Below are 20,373 nucleotides of genomic sequence, written 5' to 3'. Positions count from 1 at the left end.
GCTGCGGGCTGCGGGCTGCGGGGCGGCCAGCCGAGCCGTGCCCACCGGCCCGCGAGCCGCGCGTCCCGGGCGTCCGTCGGTGCCGGAGGCGCCTCCCGCAGGGAGACTCGGCGCGGCCGCGCTCCCGCGTGGTCCGCAGCGGCTGGGGGCCCAGGACGTGCGGGGCCGCGAGGCCGAGCCGAGGCGCCCCCCAGCGGCCGGCGCCGGCCCCATGGCTGCGCCGGGCGGAGCGGAACCGGCGAGGTGAAGCCCCCGGGCCGGTGGCCGGAGCGCGTGGCGGGGGCGCCGGCTCCATGGGCAGCAGCGCACAGCGGCACGATGATGGACGTTAACAGCAGCGGCCGCCCGGACCTCTACGGGCACCTCCGCTCTTTGCTCCTGCCGGAGGTGGGGCGCGGGCTGCCGGACCTGAGCCCCGACGGCGCCGGCCCGGTCGCGGGCTCCTGGGCGCCTCACCTGCTGCGTGGGGTCCCAGAGGTGACCGCCAGCCCGGTGCCCACCTGGGACGCGCCGCCGGACAATGCTTCCGGCTGCTGGGAGCAGATCAACTACGGCAGAGCCGAGAAAGTTGTGATCGGTTCCATCCTGACGCTCATCACGCTGCTGACGATCGCCGGCAACTGCCTGGTGGTGATCTCGGTGTGCTTCGTCAAGAAGCTCCGCCAGCCCTCCAACTACCTGATCGTGTCCCTGGCGCTGGCCGACCTCTCGGTGGCCGTGGCGGTCATGCCCTTCGTCAGCGTCACCGACCTCATCGGGGGCAAGTGGATCTTTGGCCACTTCTTCTGCAACGTCTTCATCGCCATGGACGTCATGTGCTGCACGGCCTCGATCATGACCCTGTGCGTGATCAGCATCGACAGGTAAGGTAAGGGCCGGGCCGCCCGGTCCCGGGGTCCGCCTGGGGATGTGCGGGCTGCTCCCCCCCTTCCCCCGGCGCTTGCCTTTCTTAGGAGGATAAGCCAGACCCCTCGGAGGGATGAAGGGCTGCGCCTAAAATATCAACCCCCACACACCAACCCTACACCAACGGAGCAACTTCAGTTACAGCATAGCCTATATACACCTTTAAAAGAAGAGTCCAAAATGTTCTAGTTTACTGTAGTGAGGATTTTAAGACCAAAGTTAAAGTATTTTAAGCATTAGCAGTTCCACCAGGGGGTCCCTTGGCTTGGTTTTCAGACGGAAGGGATTTGATCCTCTCTGAACTTGACAAACCCTTGCTGTGAGCCTGGAAGTGTCATTTCTTACTTTAAGAAATCAGTCGTTGAAAAGCCTCCTTGTTTCCTGATTTTGGGAGCTGCTCCCCAGGGCCAGTGAAGGAACTGAGGATGGTTCCAGAATTGGGGGTTCTACATGTTGGAACGTTGCACTCCTATGATTGCTGATTCTGAATCTCATGCTTTTGGAAGTCTGATTTTAGTGTTTGGCATCGCTGTCTGTATCCTGCAGGCGTGCCGACTGGAGCCTAACTCTGTATCTGAATGGTTGGTTCTAGCCCTTCATCATATCTCTTGGGAGTCTTCTCTTGAGAACTCCCCAGTGGAGTAATTGAAACAGAGGCTGACCATCTGTCAGAGATGCTGGGGGAAAAATTCCTGTCCTGGTTGTGGGATCGGGCTTGGAGACCCCAGGGTTTCTTCAGACTCTAGGATTACAGAATTCTGCAGTGGAGCATCTTTGGTCCTAGAAATACAGTGCAACTGACAGCTTGAAGTATGGTCCCAGTGCTCTTTGGCCACACAATAACACTGTGTTTCTCTTGAAACTGAAATATTAAACCTTAATATTCACCCACATAATTCTGATGTTTTAAAACTAGCACAGGGCTGGCATCCTGTTGTGTTTAATGATACAGAGAAATGATTGCTTATTTTCTTTGTGGACGTACAGAACCTTTAAATGTGTAAACCTTTCAGCACAGAAGAAATAATTGGTGGCTCCACATTTAAAATGACAGTGCCTCAAAGGATGGTGTAGCACGAAACTGAGGTTTTCTTCCTTTTCCTCCCTGTAAACACTGCTATTTGTGGTTTGTTGATGTTTAACATGTTCTCCTATTTTACTGCTTGACCAGGGTTTAGAATTACTGAAGAAAGGGAATGATAGGAAAGGGGATATTTTCAAGAAAAAAATATATATTGTATCTGCGTTTAAAGATCTAGGTTATTTTAAAAAAATTGATCCTGCCATTTTCTATATCATGCTAGGTTGGAGCCTCCGACAGCAAACAAGGAATTAGTTTTTAGAGTAGTGCGTGAACAGCATATATAAGAATATTAGCTCTAAACTTGACAGCTGAAGTTCTGAATTACTGTAGTTAAGAATGACAAAAACATATGCACTCACAGTCTGGCTGTGGCAACAGGAACTAGGAGAGTGCACTCAATATACATAGTAAGTATATACATGAATTGTAAGCATAAAAATTGGACCGCTAAGCCTGTCTGAGCTTCTTGCATGAATGCAGTCCTTTTAAATGGAATTTAGTGTAATGCAACAAATATTAATTTATGGTGCAAGAAGTACATTTATAATTTTTTCATTTCATAATTGATACTAACTCGTGTCCTAACACAGCCAGTGCTTCTGTTCTGCTGGGCACGTTCAGGTTTGGCTTGGGACGACCCTGAGGTTCCTATATATGAGCCAAAGGCTTTCTTCACTCAGTGTGCACATGTGACTTACCAGCAAGCAGCAGGCATGTCTCAGATACAGAGAGGTTAATCCTTCTTGGCAAGAGCTTCTAATTTCTTTGTCACGTATATCCTTACAATTGTCACAAATTGTGATATTACATAGGGATATAGATTCTGTCTCCTTATTTCCTCCTATAAGAAGTGTCCCATTGGTGAATTCTGCTTAAAAATTATTTCAGTGGAGGAACATGTCATTTTTTTTAGATGAATGAATAACTTAACACTGGAAGAAGACACAGATTGCTTTTCTTCCAAGAACACACAGAAATAAAAATGAGAAAAATTAAAAAAAAGAAATAAAAAATAAATTTAAAAAAATGAGAAAAAAGAAAATGTGTTTGATGTCTAAGGTGAATTATTTCTTTTTTTCTTTTGTAAAGTTTATTTATTTTGAGAGAGACAGAGAGCTAGTGCAGGGGTGGAGGAGGGACAGAGAGAGAGAGAGAGAGAGAGAGAGAGAGAGAATCCTAAGCAGGCTCCACGCTATCAGCACAGAGCCTGGCTTGGGGCTCGATCCCACAACAGTGAGATCATGACCTGAGCCCAAGTAAAGTGTCGGATGCTTAATCAACTGAGCCACACAGGTGCCCCTAAGGTGAATTCTTTCTAAAGAGGTTGTTTTCTTCAGTTCCATTGTAGAATATGACCAATGATACAAAAATGTGCTAAGAAAATATGAAAAATTTTAGTCTTCATTTATTCATTCCATCTTGAGTTCAAGGTTAGGTTACAGTGTGCTTTGTGCAGCATAATTAAAGATGAATAATAATCTTGCTTTTGAGCTCTTACTGCATTGCAAGAGTTTGGCTATCTATTGAGCATTTCACTTATCCAAAATGGAGCCTTTGATTTTTCTTAGCCACACCCCACCTTACCTGGATGCTTTTCTAGCCTTTTCCAATGCAATTTCATGCCATTCTTCTTAGGTGGCCGCATTCCCTTCCCCATCCTCTTCAGATAATGAATGATTCATGATCGTTGAAAAAGTAACAGTCATTGGATGGGAACGCTGTAATCCTTCCACTACCAAACAGTCTTTCATGTTATATCTGTACCTGTTTTTATTTCTGTCCAGTTAAAAAATGAGATGATATTGTGTCCCGGCCAAGGCCAAACCACCTACACCTCACATCTTCCCATCTCCTTTTACCCCAAGGATTTTGTTCCTTCCTTGATCCCTCCTCTCTTGTCTTCAGTGTTTTCTCTCAATGGGCCAAGCTTGATCTTCTATTTTCTTTTGGCCTCACTTCTCCCTCCAGTAACTGGAGTTAAGCTGCTCAAAGAACTGTGCCCACAACCTGTCTTTGTTTCCTTCCTCCTCAGGTAGGTAAGTTTGACACTTATCAGGTCTACTGGAATATTTTAACTCGCCTTCCTAGCTTCACTTCTGTCCACCCTGCATCCATTGCCCATAAAGAAGCTAGAATGATCTCTTTATTAAAAAAATTGTTTAAAAAAAATTGATTCTAAGTGAGATAACATTTACATGTAGTGAAATGCAAAGATAATAAATGCATAGTCTGATGAGTTTTGACAAATGTCTGTACCCATGTAGCCAACACTCCAGCCAGGATGTAGAATATTTTTATAATTTCAGAGAGTTCCCCTGTACCCCTATTAGAATGATCTTTTAAAAATAGAAATCACATTATATTTTATATATAGTTCAAAAACATGCAAAACAGTTCTTTTTTTTTTTAACGTTTATTTTTGAGACAGAGAGAGACAGAGCATGAATGGGGGAGGGTCAGAGAGAGGGAGACACAGAATCTGAAACAGGCTCCGGGCTCTGAGCTGTCAGCACAGGGGCCCGATGTGGGGCTCGAACTCACAGACTGCGAGATCGTGACCTGAGCCGAAGTCGGCGCTCAACCGACTGAGCCACCCAGACGCCCCGCAAAACAGTTCTATATGTTGTTTAGGTGAGCTTATCTAAGGAATAAAGGAAAAAATAGTGCAGAGGAATGGAGAACACCAAATTCATGAGAGTGGTTATCTCTGGTGGGGTGGATGGAGGTGTCATGAGGGACTAGCTCACGGAACTATACTGGTAATGTTTTGTTTCTAATTCTAATGGTTGATACAGTCTTGTTTTTCTTTGTATAACTTTCTGTATGTCCGAAATACATTTTTAAATGTCTTTTGGAAATACATATGGGAAATGAATAAGCCTAAGCATAGAGTGTGCTGAGTTTCTACAAAGTGAACCCCTTAGTGTCGTCTGCCACTAGATCAAGAAATTGAATATTACAACCTTCTGCCCCTTTCCAGTTTCTGCTGCTCCCGAGGATGACTGTTGTCCTGACTTTTTAGCATCATGAATGAGTTTTACTTGGTTAGAACCTCATATAAAGGGAATAGTAGAGTATGTACTCTTAAAAAAAGTTTTTTTAATGTTTATTTATTTTTGAGAGATAGAGACAGAGACAGAGGGCAAGCAGGGGAGGGGCAGATAGAAAGGGAGACACAGAATCCGAAGCAGGCTCCAGGCTCTGAGCTGTCAGCACAGAGCCTGACGTGGTGCTCGAACTCATGAACCGCGAGGGATCATGACCTGAGTTAAAGTCAGACGCTTAACCGACTGAGCCACCCAGGAGCCCCTATATAGAGAATATACTCTTAATTCTGGCTTCTTTTGCTCAGTATATGTGTGATTCATCCATAGATTTTAGTCTGTCAGTATTTTATTTATTTGGTGAGTAGTATCCCAGTTATCTTGCTTATCAATTCACCTGTAGATAGACATTTGAATTGTTTCTAGTTTCTGGTTATTACTAATAGTGCCACTATAAACATTTATTTATACTCATGTCATTTTGTGGACATGTTTACATTTCTTTTGGATAAATATTATGCTGTATAGTAATGTACCTTATTGTATTTTATTTATCCCCTTACATCTTTTGTGTTATTGTCGTCATGCATTTTAATCTACATATTTAAAAGATCTAATCTATTATTTTTGTTATTTTAAACAGTTAATAGCCACTCTTATTTACCCACATGTTTAGCTTTGCTTTGCTCTACATTACCGTGTTTTTATCTGGGATCATTTTCTTCTGCCCAGTTAAACTTTCATTAGAATTTTTTAAATTAATTAATTAATTAATTAATTTTTTAATGTTTGTTTATTTTTGAGAGAGACAGAGACAGAATACGAGCAGAGGAGGGGCAGAGAGAGAGGGAGACACAGAATCTGAAATAGGATCCAGGCTCCGAGCTGTCAGCACAGAACCCAACGTGGGGCTCGAACTCAGGAGCTGCGAGATCATGACCTGAGCCAAAGTCAGTCGCCCAACCGACTGAGCCATCCAGGCACCCCTCATTTGCATTTTTTTAAATGATGGTTTGCTGGTAATAAGTCCTCTCAGATTTTACTTATTTGAAAATGCCTTAATTTTGCCATCATTTTTGAATGACATTTTCTCCGAGTATGTAATTCTATATTTGAGGGTTTTTTTTAGCACTTTAAAACATCATTCCATTGTCTTCAGGCTTCCATCATTTCTGTTGAAAAATCAGCCATTAACCAACATTATTATTATTCCTTTGAAGATAGTGTGTCTTTTTTTCTTCTGGCTGTTTTAGGATTTTCTCTTTGTCTTTAGTTTTTATTAGTTTTTCTGTGCTGTTCCCAGGTCTGGCATTATTGATTAATTTTTGCTGTTTATTTGCTGTCAGCCCTGGGTGAGGTTCTTAGTAATTTTTGTACTTCTGCATTGATATCTCCAATCAGTTGGATATTATCTTTTTAAATAATTTTACTGTCTCATTCTTTCTCTCTTCTTCTGTGTCTCAAATTTACATAATTTGGAACTTTTACTCTTATCACACATGTCTCTTACACTCTATTTTCCATTTTCCTCTGTGCTTCATTTTTACAAAAGTTTTGACCTGCCTTCCAATTTATTAATCATCTCTTCTGGTATGTCTAATCTGTTGGTCAGCATTATTTATTCAGTTATTAATTTCACACTCCTAGAAATTTCATTTGATTCTTTTTTTTTTTCTGTATTTGATCTTTTTTGTTGATTTGAATTCTCTGCCTTTTCATGTAATTTCTCCTTCTTGTTATTACATTCTTGAGTATACATAGGCTCTTTTTATACTAATTCCAGTATCTGAATCACTTGTGGTTGCTTTGTGTGTGATCTGTTTCAGTTTTTTAACTCTGGATTTTGGGTCTATGTCTTGGCATGCCTAGTACATTTGATTATACACTCAACATTTTTTATGAAGAATTATAGATGCTGTAGATGATGTTATTTTCCTCCAGAGAAAATAGCTGGTAGGCAGGCATATTGGTGGAATGATTATTGTAATCCAATTAGGGTTTGTGTTACTATAGACTGTGTGTTAGTGTTGATAGAGTTCTGTCTGCCACTGGCTGATGCCTCTTTCTGGGATGTAGCCTTCTTGGGATTTCAGCTGAGAGCAGGGGGTGTTCCCAGTGACTTCTCCCCCTGGCTTGTTCAGTACTCTATTCTCTCCTCAGCACTGTAGATTGCTAAAACTCCCACTGAAAGCCTTTTGGGAAAAGGAAAGCCTTCTTCCTTGGCTTCTTAGCCTCCTGCCCTATACAACTTCAGAATGCAACCAATGTCTTGAGGGGAATACCAGCCAAGTGTTGGGCTTAGTTTTCTGCCCCTTCCTTATTACTGGGATGTTGGCCTCTGAGGTCTTTAATTTTGTCTTTCTGTCCTCAAGAGATTACCAATATGTCTTCTGACATTGTTGCCTCTTCACAAGCAGCTCTGCTGAGGTTTTTTGCCTGGATCCTCAGCCCCTTTCCCTCACCTAGTTTTGGCAAATGTCTCGAGGGAAAGAGTGCCTGCAGGATTTTGACTCGCTGCTCTGTGGTTCTGTTTTCTCCAGGATTATTTTGTTTTCCTTAATTCCTGGTTGTCTCAAGAATTCTGTGGTGGCTACAAGCAGGGGTGTGTGTATGTGTGTGTATGTGTGTGTGTGTGTGTGTGTGTGTCTTTGTGCTTTATTAAGCTTTTTTAGTTGTTTCAGCAGAAGCATTGGTCTGAAGCATCAAGTAGCTTCATCATAGCTAGAAGTGGATGTGTGCCTGAGATATTTTAAATATATACAAATACAGAGTACAATTATGTAAATTGCTCTTCTGAAAACCTTTCATTGGCTTTTCATTTCACTGGGAATAAAATGGAAAGTGTTCAGCACATCCATAAGGTCTCTGCTTTGTTTCTGTCTCACTTATCAATGACAGTTTGTACCAGAGTCCATGTTGCTTTGCAAAGTATAGTCCCACTGATCTTTTCAGTTTCTCCATCAGGCCCATTCCATGCAAACCCACCAACTAACATATTTGCAAAACTATGATTTCATGTCTGGAGTTCTAGTTCCTAATATATCTGTTCCCTAATATATATTTTTTTATCCCAAGTTGGGAAGCTTAAAAGCGTTTAATGCTCCAGAAGGGCAACCGTTAAAATCTCTGAAAAATACTAAGTGTTGACAAGGATGTAGAACGAAGAGCACTTCCGTACATTACTAGTAGGATGGTGAATTGGTAAATCATCTCGAACATAGTTTGGCATTATTGTGTGTGGTTGAACATACATGCACCCTACGATTTTGCTATTTTACCATGAGGTATGTATCAAAGAGATTCTTGTCACCAAAAGTCTTGTACAGGAATATTTGTAATATCCACAAACTTGGAATCCTAAAACTTGAAATAATATATATGTGTATCAATAATAGAATGGATAAATAAATTGTGCTACATTTACACAATAGAATACTATTCAATAGTGGTTATCCAACTTGAGCATGTATCAGAACTATCTGGAGAGCTTATTAAAACACAGACTGCTGGGTCCTACCCCAAGAGTTTCTAATTCAGTAAGTCTGGGGGGAGCCAAATAATTTGCATTTCAAGCAAATTCCCAGATGATTCTGAGGCTCCTGCGTTGGGCGCCCTCCTTAGAGAACCATTACCATATGGTAATGGAAATGAACAAACTGGTTAAAACAAATATCACAAAGTAACTTAAACAATATTTGGTTATAAAAATTTGAAACATATTTAAAAGTGAAGGGTATAGTATGAAGAATCTAATGTGTCCATTGCCTGGCTTCAACAGTGATCAATTTATGGCCAATTTATTCAACATATCCTTTGCAGCTCCTCCAATCTTCACAGTATTTTAAATCAAATTTTCAATGTCGTGTCATTTCATCCATAAATACTTTGGGGCCACAAACACAATGATGAGCAGAAGCGGCAGAGTCCCAAAGAACACGTATAACGCAATTCCATTATGATAAAAATTTGAAACAAACAACCCTGCTTAGAGACCTACGTAAGTGGAAATTTTATAAAGGAAAGGAAAGAACTATATATCATGAGAACTAGGAGAGTGATTACTTCTGGGCATGCTTCTGAAGTGCTATCATGTTTTATGTCTTGACCGTAGTGGTAATTACATGAGTGTTCATTTTTAAAATTACTGTAAAAGCATCCATGTATGTTCTAGGTGATTTCCTGCATGTACCTTTTGTTTTATAATCAAAAGGGCAAAAGGATTTATTTGACGACATCTTGTGAGGTGTATCTGGATTTACATCAGATGGATGGTTAATCTGAGCCGGTGCAGTTACTGTTCCAGTGCTGTCAGCGACCATTCCTTTTTTTAGCTTCGTGTGTGAGGGCAGGGGTCATCTTTGGGCTGTTAACTGTTAAAGGAACTCATCTGTATTTGCAGGAGCCATAACCCTTAGTTCTGACTGGGGTCTGGCTGGAGTCTTGCTTCCTCGCCAGGTACTGTGACTCATTCACTTTGACGATGTGAGTTGTGCTCTTGGCTTTAATTCTGCTACGATCAGCAGCACAGGGTGCGTTCTGGCTTCTCTGGATTGCCTTTTTTTTTTTTTTTTTTTGAAGAAGTCATCCTTGCTCATCTCTAAATTAATTTTCAGCTTGTAGATACACTTTATGAGTTGATAGAATCCTCTTCTTCCTTTGCTACAAAAGGGTGAGAGGGAGGAGATTAAGCAGGTCTTCCTCTCTTTTGTGAGTGACAATTCCCATAAACTACTTTTTAAAAAATGTTCATTAATTTTTGATTGAGAGAGAGCATGCGCATGCACACACAAGTGGGGGAGGGGCAGAGAGAGAGAGAGAGAGAGAGAGAGAGAGGAATAGAGGTTCCAAAGGGGGCTCTGGGCTGACGGCAGAAAGCCCAATGTGGGGCTCGAACTCACCAACTTAGCCGAAGTTGGACGCTTAACCAGTTGAATCACCCAGGCGCCCCATGTAAATATATTTAAGGAAAAGAATAGAAGTTTAGGTATGGCCGAGATGGACTTAAATCCTGACCGAGGTCTCAGGAGAAATGTTGAATTACACTGGTGATCGAAGGGCAGGAGAGTTTCCAGGCAAGGGGAACAGCAGATGCCAAGAGGCTGGAGGCAGTGAATCAGTCTGTGAGTGAACTTACAGAGAGGGAGCCAGAAGGCATCCACGTGAGGAAAAGCCCAAGTCTGCTTGTGGCAGATGCTGCTGGTTGCCTTTGCTTGACGCCCGTCACCCCCTTCCTCCTCAGTTACAGGAATTCCTGTTTTCACCTGGGAATATGGCTGCCCATGATAAAGTCTACATTTTCTCGTCTCCCCTGCAGCTAGGTGTGGCCATGTTACCAAATTTTGACTCCAGAGATGTTAGTAGAAGTATTGTGTTTCAGCTTCTTGGAAACTTCTTTCAAGACATTTGGTGTGGGCCTTCTTCCTCTTTTTGTTTGTCTTTGCTTCCATCTTGTCTCCTGGAATTTAAGTATGGTGACTGGAGGTCTCGCTGTCATCTTGGTCGACAGAGGGCCACACTGGGGAAGGAGGAACAGCATGCTGGAAGGGTAGCCTGGACCCTGGAGGGCTGTGGATTCCACAGGGTTGCTAGAATCCTGACTTCTTAGTAATGGGTGAACAGATACCATTATGTTGTCTCTCACAGCTGCTGAAGGTGCCAGTTTCTAACCCCACTCGCTTGTCCTTCCCATGGATGTCCACATGTATACATCGTAAAACATCATTGAGGGTATCACAGTACCATTCTTTTTTGGAAACCCTGTAGGAATAACAACTACCATTTTTGAGAGCCTTTTGTGCTACATAAATTCCTGGAGACTTGACATATAATATCTCATTTAATCTTCACAGCAAGGGTGTTTAGTGAGTGTCGGTAAGCGTATTTATTTAGTGTCTGTCACTGAATGTCTCTGCTGGCCGAAGATGAACAAGAGAGAGTGTGAGCATTTTTAATCCCATTCTGTAGATGAGGAAGCTAAGGGAACACACACCTTCTGTGTGGGAGGAACAGTGTCTACCCCATGGGTTCCCCTATATCACTGTAGCCATTTCTTGCTGCATGAGGAGAACAGTCAAGGCCCTTTATGATTTAACTCTAGCCTCCCTTATAGCCTCAGTCTGACTAACTCCATCATAGGCCCCTCCCTCTCAATATGTCAGAACAGAGCTAATGCTCTCACCCCCCAAACTTGTTCTTCTTCCAGTGCTCCCATCCCAATTGGTGACATCAGTCTGTACCCATTTGCTTTGCTAGACATTTGGGTACCATCTTTGAAACTTCCCATTCAGCCCCCCACTCTCACCATCCAATCACCAAGTCCTGCTGATTATCCTTTCACTTTCCTTCTCCCCACTGGCATCTCCAGGAACTCAACCCAAGCCTCTATCATCTTTCATATGGACCACTCAATGTAGCCTCCCAGGGGGCTCCCTGTATCTACTGCCCCATGTTAATGCAGCATGTGTAACCCCAGCTAAAGATTAGAGTCACCTGGGCAATTAAAAAACTAGCAATTCTTGGAGAGAGAGATCCTGATTTAATTGGTCTGGGTGGGCCTGGCCAGCAGTATGTTTGAAGATACCACCCAGGTGATTCTCATGTGTAGCCAGATGGAGAACCCCTGAGTTAGGATGATCTTTTAAAAAGGCAAATGCAGGGGGGCACCTGAGTGGCTCAGTCAGTTGAGCGTCCAACTTCAGCTCAGGTCATGATCTCATGGTCCATGAGTTCTAGCCCCATGTCAGGCTTGTGCTGCTTCAGATTCTGCATCTCCCTCTTTCTCTGTTCCTTCCCTTCTCATGCTCTGTCTTTCTCTCTCTCTCTCTCAAAAATAAGTAAACATTAAAAAAATTTAAAAAGGCAAATGTAGGGGGGTCTGGGTGGCGCAGTCGGTTGAGCATCTGACTCTTGATTTCTGTTTGGGTCATGATCTCACAGTCTTGAGATCAAGCCCCACATTGGGCTCCATGCTGAGTGTGGGGCCTGCTCGGGATCCTCTCTCTCCGTATCTGCCTCTCCTTTTCTCTCTGTGTCTTTCAAAATAAATAAATGGGAAATAACTAAAAAGTAAAAAAAAAAAAATGAAAAAGCAAATGCGATTTTATTTGTGGTTCCCGAGCTTACCTGCACTTTAGAATCACCTAGGAATCTTCAGAAAATTCCACAGCGCACACCCAGGGCATCATAAGCCCAACTAATGCACAGTCTCAGGGGGTAGGACTCATGCACCCCTATTTTGGAAGCTCCAGGCTAGTCCAATGTGCAGACGGGTTTGGGCACTACTCCATGATGGTGTTTTCTTGCTTCTTTAATGGGTTAATGAGTTCCCCTACTCTTGAGATAAGGTCCTGAATGTTTAATGTGACCTAAAAGATTATACAATTTGACCTCTGCCTTAGTTCACTAGATTAGGGGTTGATAAACATTTTTCTGTAAAAGGCTAGATAAATATTTCCATAAATATTTTAGGCTTGTGTGCCATGTGGTCCCCGTTGTAACTACTCTGCCACTGTAGTTTGAACATAGACAATTTGTAGATGAATGGGAGTGGCTGTGTGCTAATAAAACTTTACTTATGGGTACTGAAATTTGAGTTTCATGTAATTTTCACATCTCATTAAATATTCTTCCTTCTTATTTGTTCAAATTTCTTAACATATAAAAACCATTCTTAGCTGGGGTTGCTGTACAAAAACAGGCAGGCCACATGTGGCCTGCTGCAGTCTGCCAACTTTTGCCCAAGATTTGATTCCATTCCATTTTCTACCCATCTGTCTGTCTCCCTATCTATCTACCTACCTACCTATCTCCCCCAAGTCCTGAATATTCAGGCAACCTTTTTGGTTTTTTCCTCCCATTCCTTGACATTTTGATGTTCAGGGCCTTCACAGGTCTTTTTATTGTACCCCTTGCCTCCTCCCCCCACACTGTTCTACCTCTTTGACTGGCTAATTTTTACCACTTTCCAGACAGGTCCTTGATTAGATATTACTGTCCCATGCAAGTTTCCTAGAATCTCCAGATTGTCTTAAACAGTCTTTTTTTCTTACTATCCGCATTTTTTCTTACTAACACCTTAATTTGTAAGGAATGGTTTGTGAAATTAACTGTAATGAACACATGATTTGTGGGATCAATCATCCATACACTCCGCATGGCAGGATGTCCTGTTGGAGACTGTGTCCCCATCCCCAGCATAGTACTTAGCACATGGTAGGTGGTTAGTTAATCATGGTGGGTTGAGTTGAGAAGGTTGGGTATCTCATATTCTCAAAGGTCCGGCAGACCTTGACTTCTTATTCTCCAGCATTCTGTGAAACCTTCTTGGTGATAATGTAGAAGTTTCCTTGGGAAACCAAGTTAGGGTCTGGAGATTGCTGGAACAGAAGTGGTACGGAGGCAGTGGGATAGCCCCAATGGGTTGTCCTATCCGGGTGTAGTAGGCTGGTGAGTCACTCTCTGCTCTCCATACATATGCAGAACACTGACTTTAACAAAGCCCTAGTGATATGAATCCTTACCAGTTTCGAGCCACGGATTGTGTCTTTATTATCACCATTGTTGTGCCATGAAGCAGACGGAAATGCAGGCAAAATTGAATGAAAATCCCAGAGCCTTTTTCTTTCAGCCGAAAGACACATTTGCAGCCAAGCTCACACATCCCAGAAGGAGAGCGACAGGTATCAGGCAGGAAGATGCTTCCCAAGTAGCAGAGCACAGTAACTGGCTGTTGCGATATTATTTGTTGAGTGCACACTGTGGGCCCGGTCTGCTGCCGGGGGCTTCATGTAATTCATCTCATCTCATCCCCATGACCACTCCGGGGGCACTCTCATTCTGGCCACCTGTGTGATGAGCAAAGGGAGGCTCATAGAAGTTAAATACCTTGCCCAAGAGCACACAAGAAGAAAGTAGTGGGATCACAGTTGGCTGGGAAAATGACTGACTTAGGTCTTTTGGGCCCGAAGGGTGTTGCCTTTGGAATATCATCAAGCACTAGATAGTTTCTGCTGACTTCCACAGAGGACAGCGATGACAGTAATTATGTTAGCCTAAGTGCAGAGCCTCTCACCTAATATCCTAGGGGCCAGGTGTGTTTTGGCACCCTCTCCTCCGTTGCTGATCCAGGACGTCTCCACTCCAGGCCATCTGTTAGCTTTTGGGTTGGGGTTAGGGTAAGTCATTACGGAATATCAGGATCTGCTTCTTCACAGGTTTAAGATGGACTCTTGAGCAGCAGGTCCTAATAGAGAGCCAGGTGTGTGTGTGTGTGTGTGTGTGTGTGTGTGTGTGTGTGAGAGAGAGAGAGAGAGAGGGAGAGAGAGAGAGAGGAAGAGAGGAGAGAGAGGATGCATGAGCAAGCTAGAGGAGATGGTGGAGCTGAGATTTCTTTAATAGGCAAACCCTTGTTATTTGTCTACTAGATATTTAAGTACTGGGGGGGATACAGAGGTGGGTAAATACATGGCCCCATCTTCAAGAGGTTGTCCAGTTGAGCATAAATTAAGATTATTTATTCACATATCAGAAAATTTGGACCCTTAAAAAGGTAGCTTATACCTTTGCTTTGCAGTCAATCCCTGTGAGCGATGACCTTTTTGGAAGTTTGAGTCATTTAGCTTCTGGTTGCAAACAATTGGTTTGTTTGAGTGCTTCCGTCAATAAAAACCCAGGTACTCTGGTCTGTTTTTTGAATAGTCTTTCTGTGCCTAAAGAATTCTTGCTGAGGACTGCTGCAAAATGATGGCTCCCGGGTCAGACCTAAATGCTCACTCTTCCGATGTTGTAGTGAAGCACAGGTTGACCGCCTCTGGGGACAGAGCAGCTGGGGGACCTGGGGGGCACATTCCCAGTGCATCTATGTGGGGAGCTTTATTTTGGCCCATTTTGCCGGTTTGCATTCTCACTTTGATCATGGGTTCTGTTATGATTCACATTCCTGAACATTCTATATTTCTGGGCATTCTGATAATATTTTCTGCTCTTTCAGAGAATGGTAGCTGGATAGCTTTCTTCCTTCCAAATGGTTCTTTCATCTGGAACATCCACCAGAACCACCCACTCGCAAGGGACTGCGAGTATTAATGCTTAAACCTGAGAGACTTCAATGGTGTGCTCCAGTCCAGCTATAATCTATCTGGTCCAGTTGCCTGAATACATGTTCTGTATGTTTGGTGTGAAAAAGTCTCTGATATTCTCAATAAAAGTCTGAAAATTCTTCCATTGTGATAAGTAGATTACCTTGTGCTTTCACACTTGATTGTTTTGGGGATACTGCTGGCCCCTGCCACTCTGGCTTCCTTTCTGGGTCACAAAGGCAATAGTCCTTAAAAGCAACTTCTTAACATATCACAATTGTTTTTTCTTATTGTGGGAGTCATAGGGGATTCATCTATTCACTTCTTCAACCTTTATTGATTGATTACTCAGTCTTCATTAGTTACTCTTCTGTATCCTAAACAAGGCAAATAAGGTCTCTCTCTCTCTCGGATCTTATATTCTAGCAAGAATAAATAGGACACAGAAATGTTTTTTAAAAACACACTAATTCATTGGTAATATGTGCCATATGGAGAATTAAAACAGAGCAACGTATGGATTAGAGTGGGTACTCATGGAAGACCTTTCTGGAGAGGTGACATATGCACTAAATGTAAGTAACGTGGTGGAGCTGGCTCTGCGAAGATCAGGAGGAAGAACACTCTGGAAAGGCAGCAGCCGGTCAAGGCCTTGGACCAGGTGATTGGAGTAGGGGATCACGGGAAAGCCTGGAAGGAAACACAAGTAGAGCAGTGGTCACGAATTATGTTGGGATTTGGGCCAGGCGGAGTTTGGATTTTATGCCACGTGCAGTGGATCCATTGCGGAGTTTGGAGTGTAGGGTGACATGATCCCGTTTACAATTTTAATAGTTCACTATGGTTACCTTGTGGAGAATGGATTGGAGAAGGGTAAGACTGCAAGCTGGGAGGCCAACTGGAAGGCTTCTGCAGTAGTCAAGAGAAGAGATAATCGGTAATGGCGAAGATAGAGAAAAGTGGAGGGATGCAAGGGGTGTTGATGGTGCATCTGCAGGACTCAGGGTTGGACGTGGGGAGTGAGGGACAGAGAAGAATGAAGGGTGATGTGCTTTGGGCTCAAGCTACCCAGTAGCTTTCACAGATGCTGTTTACTGACTTTCCCAGTCCGTAAACAGGAATGAGGTTTAGTGACTGTGAAAGTAGTAGGACTGATGGTAAAAATCAAGAGTCCAACTTTGGATGATAAGTTTGGTCTTGGTGGACATTTTGATGTAAGTGGTTAGAGTTCCAGAGAGAATTCAGGACTAGAGATCCAAATTTGGATGTCATCGTAAGTGATATTTAAAGGCATAGGATGGGAGAGAATAGATAGGAACAGGGGCCTGGATACCAAGCCTTAGGGAGAGAAAACATTCAGAGGTCAAGAGGAGAGGAGAGGTTAGCCACATTTAAAAAGGGATGGTCAGTGCAATATGAGGAACACCTGGAGAATGTGCCATCATGGAAATTAAGGGAAATGTATTTTGAAAAAGACAGAATATCAACTATGTCACATGGTGTTGCAAGGCCAGGCCAGAAAAATGGCCAATTTGGTGATCTTGAGGCCTAGTCATCCTGAGAAGAGTAGTTTCAATGGAGCAGTGGAATGGAAGCCCAGATGGAGTGAGGCAGAGACGATGAGAGGAAAGACGTGGAGACGGTGACTAGAAAAAGATCTTTCAAGAAGTTTCACTGATAGCTACTTAACCTGGGAGTCAGGCAACGTACATTTGAGCTCTGCGGCTGCTGCGTTGTATCCTAGTGATAATTCCTTAAGTACACGTGTTAAGTTCCATTACAATGGGCGAGAACTTTGACTTTGTTTTTTACTTCTACTTCTTCTGCACCTACAACATTCCTAGCACACAGTGGGTGCTTAATCATTAGCTGAATGAATGGATGGATGAATTAATGAATATCCTACTAGAGCAGAAACCTTTAGCTCAAGACCGTGTCTAATTCATCATCTACAGGCTCATGTAGACCAGGCGGGATGCAAACATACTCCTCAATGAATAAATGTATCTGGTAAACTTGGGAGTAAAATAAGGCAGTTTGGGTTAGGAAAGGTCCCAGAGAATGGGACAGGATACAGATTCTGTCTCTGTGATTCCTGTGACCTTACATAAGTCACTATACCTTATCTCTAAACCTCATTCCTCATAATGATATAAATATCTCCATAGAGTTAATATGAGGAATAAATAAGATTATATCCAAGAAGAGTTCAGCTGAGGGCTTGCCTCTTATAAAATGCCCACAGATTGAGAGCATTGTTATTATTACTATTATTCATGTCCAGCTCTGGGCTGTGGTGGGGACTTGAGTTCTGCCAGCCAGTCAGGACATCATCCTGGGGTTAGAGCTGTTTGAATTGGAGGGCTTACTGGTGCCCTTCTTGACTCTCCTGTCTTCTTTCATTCTGAAAGTGATAAGTAAATCAAGTCTGCCTGCAGGAAGAGTCTGTGTGGGGTCTTGATGAGGCTTCAGGGAATGCCAGCCTGCCCCCAAACCACCCTACCTGTCCATTGATGCCAGAAATAGGGGCTAAAGTCAATTTCATGATTAAGTTCAGACACTGCTTGAGGCAAGTCAGGGACTTGAATTTCTTCATGCTGGGGTGTGTTCAGTGGGTCAGTCAGGAAGGGTAAACAGCTGGTACCTTACATAATGTTGTAGATAATGGGGAGAAGGTGGTTGGTGGCACATCATCCCCCGTCAGATGACATCCTAGCTGTCTCCTGCTTTTGCTCTTTCTGTGTGTACTTCCTGAGTGTCACAGAAAGTATGGGGGCTGTTTCCGTTTTTCCTGAATATACCACATCCTCCCTTGCCTCTGTATCCTAATATCTGTTGTCTCCTCTGCCTGGAATGCTCTCTCCTTTCCTCCTATTTCCTAACATTCTTCAAGATTCAGCTAACACATCATGGTCTCTAGGAAGCTCTCCCTGACACCGAGGTCTGAGTTGGGTTCTCTTCGCACACTCTCCCTTAGCACCCTGAAATTCATTCTCTATTATCATCATGCTGAAATGTACCTGTTTATATTTCTTCCCCAAATGCTGGGGTCCTTGGGGACAGGGGCATCTTATTCATCTCTGTTTGTTCCCAGCTTCTATTGGCATGTGGAAGGTGCTCAGTAAATATGTGATGCGTAAGCGAGTGAATAAATGAATGAATGAAGCAAGCAAGCAAAAAATTGACTTATTTGATTGGGTCTTGGGTATGAAACAAGTAGGCAGGGAAAATGAGGGACATAGAAGCCATGCCATTTATGATTCAGTTCTGCTCTGGTAGGCCTTGTTTCCTTTCTCCCTGAGTGGGGACCTCATCGTAGCTGCCAGGAGCATTTTTTTTCTGACTTTGAAGGCACAGTTCTGCTTCACACGATTTATAAAGTCACTGTGGATTCCATTTTCAGGATGTTCTGTCATTAAGGTCTATTTGTAAAGGTGGCCAACATAACAGAGTTTTTAACTGCATGGTGCATTACATGAACATCCCCAGCAACCTCATGGGGTTAGCATCTGAGTCCCAGAGGCAAGACTAGATGCTGGAAATAGTATAATGGGATCCACTACAGCTATGGATAATTCAAATACACTTGCACAAAAGGGGAAATCACATAATAAGATGTAACCTTGCCTCCAGAGCCTCTCATTGCTTTATCTTGGGTGAGTCAGAGGCATTTTTACATTTCCGCATTGGTTCCTGTCTTGATTCTTCTTCCAGGGAATAGCTCCTATCCTGGTAAATTCCTAAGAGACTGTTATTAGATTTCCCTCAAATGTCACTTATGTGTAAATTATGATAAAAATGCCCCCAAATTCTTCCCATTCTTTTATGCACGTGCCTTTCGTGTGAGACTTTACAGCCCTTGTCACATTGACTCTAGGCTTGGCCTTACACCTTGCTTTGGCTAATGGGACTTTAGCAAACATGACTGAGGTGGAGACTTGAAAAGAGCATGTGTGCTGGAACTTGCCTACCTTTGCTGCCTTGGGGGACCCTGTGACTACTACCGTGTGAAGAAGCCTATGCTGGGTGATGAGAGACTCATGGCTTAGTCCCCCTATTTCCTTGGCTGCCAGTCCCCAGTCAGGCAGATGAGATTTTCATGAGCTGCTATCACCTGACCACAGACACGAGAAAACCCACTTGGGATGAACTGAATCTTCCAGGACCAGAACAGTGCAGCTGACCTACAGAATAGCAAGCTGAATATATGGCTGGTGTTTAAACTTCAAGGTTTTAAAGCAGTTTGTTGCACAGCAGAAGCTAATGGATAGCAAGCCTTCAGTGATCTGATCCCTTCTCTTCCCATAGTGATTTGTTCATGTTACGGCACAATGTCCGTCATGTTCTCTGGATGATTGTTTATGAGTCTGTCTCCCCCAGTAGACCTTGGATACTCCAAGAGCAAAAGCAATGTCTGAAGGGCTGGTAGGATTTGCCCACGTGACGCCTTCCCCAGGGCCAGGGACCAAGAACGCACTCTGGAAATGTGGGCAGGCTGGACGAATGTGTGCACAGCTCAGTTGCGATGTCTTAGAATCTTGGCTTCTGCAGCACCAACAGCCTCTTTACTAATTTCTTCCCCTCTCTCCAGCTAGGTATCCAAAACGTGATGTTCTCTCTACTCTTAACATTTTGTATTTCCGTACTCTCTTTTATAGTCATGGTGGTCTCTTACCCATCCTTATAATTTCTTAAGTGTATCTATAGGTAATAGCAAAGTCCCCCAGGTTTTTAAAAAATGGGATTATGGGGGCGCCTGGGTGGCTCAGTCGGTTGAGCGTCTGGCTTCGGCCCAGGTCATGATCTCATGTCCGTGGGTTTGGGCCCTGCGTCGGGCTCTGTGCTGACAGCTCGGAGCCTGGAACCTGTTTCAGATTCTGTGTCTCCCTCTCTCTCTGACCCTCCCACATTCGTGCTCTGTCTCTCTCTGTCTCAAAAATAAATAAACATTAAAAAAAACATTTTTTTAAAAAAATGGGATTATGTAGTCACAAAAGACACTAGCCAAAATGAAGCTTTTTGAAAAGAATCCAAGTTTCCTTTTTATAATTATATTTTTCAAATGGCATTATGTGATGATTGATTTTTATTTTATTTAGATTTGATTTGATTTTCGGTGTGTAAGATTTATATTTTCAAAATGAACAGTTTTCCACTGAAAGCTATTAATTTCCTTCTGTCTAAGGTGATGACTCTTCAAACAAATTCATTTCATGGTTGTAACTTCAGTAAAAATCCCTGCTCAATTGTTGGCATTTTAGGA

At 43.2% G+C, this 20,373-nt stretch overlaps 1 protein-coding gene across 6 annotated transcripts in view; it reads left to right on the top strand.

Moving 5' to 3' along the window:
• Positions 1-65: 65 nt before the first annotated feature.
• Positions 66-20,373, top strand: part of HTR7 (5-hydroxytryptamine receptor 7) — a 98,783-nt gene continuing 78,475 nt past the window's right edge. For all 6 annotated transcript variants that reach the window (XR_007460758.1, XR_007460759.1, XM_049645401.1 and 3 more), the window contains exon 1: positions 66-863. Coding sequence is in view for 4 of the 6 variants with exons in the window: in XM_049645401.1 (XP_049501358.1) it covers positions 319-863 (545 nt within the window). In the remaining 2 variants the exon portion in view is untranslated. The remainder of the gene's footprint in view (positions 864-20,373) is intronic.

This window comes from Panthera uncia, chromosome D2 (genome assembly GCF_023721935.1).
Source record: "Panthera uncia isolate 11264 chromosome D2, Puncia_PCG_1.0, whole genome shotgun sequence".
In the NCBI taxonomy this organism is placed as follows: domain Eukaryota; kingdom Metazoa; phylum Chordata; class Mammalia; order Carnivora; family Felidae; genus Panthera; species Panthera uncia.
The sequence above is the reverse complement of the archived record's forward strand: the minus strand, read 5'-3'. Positions and strand labels throughout refer to the sequence as shown.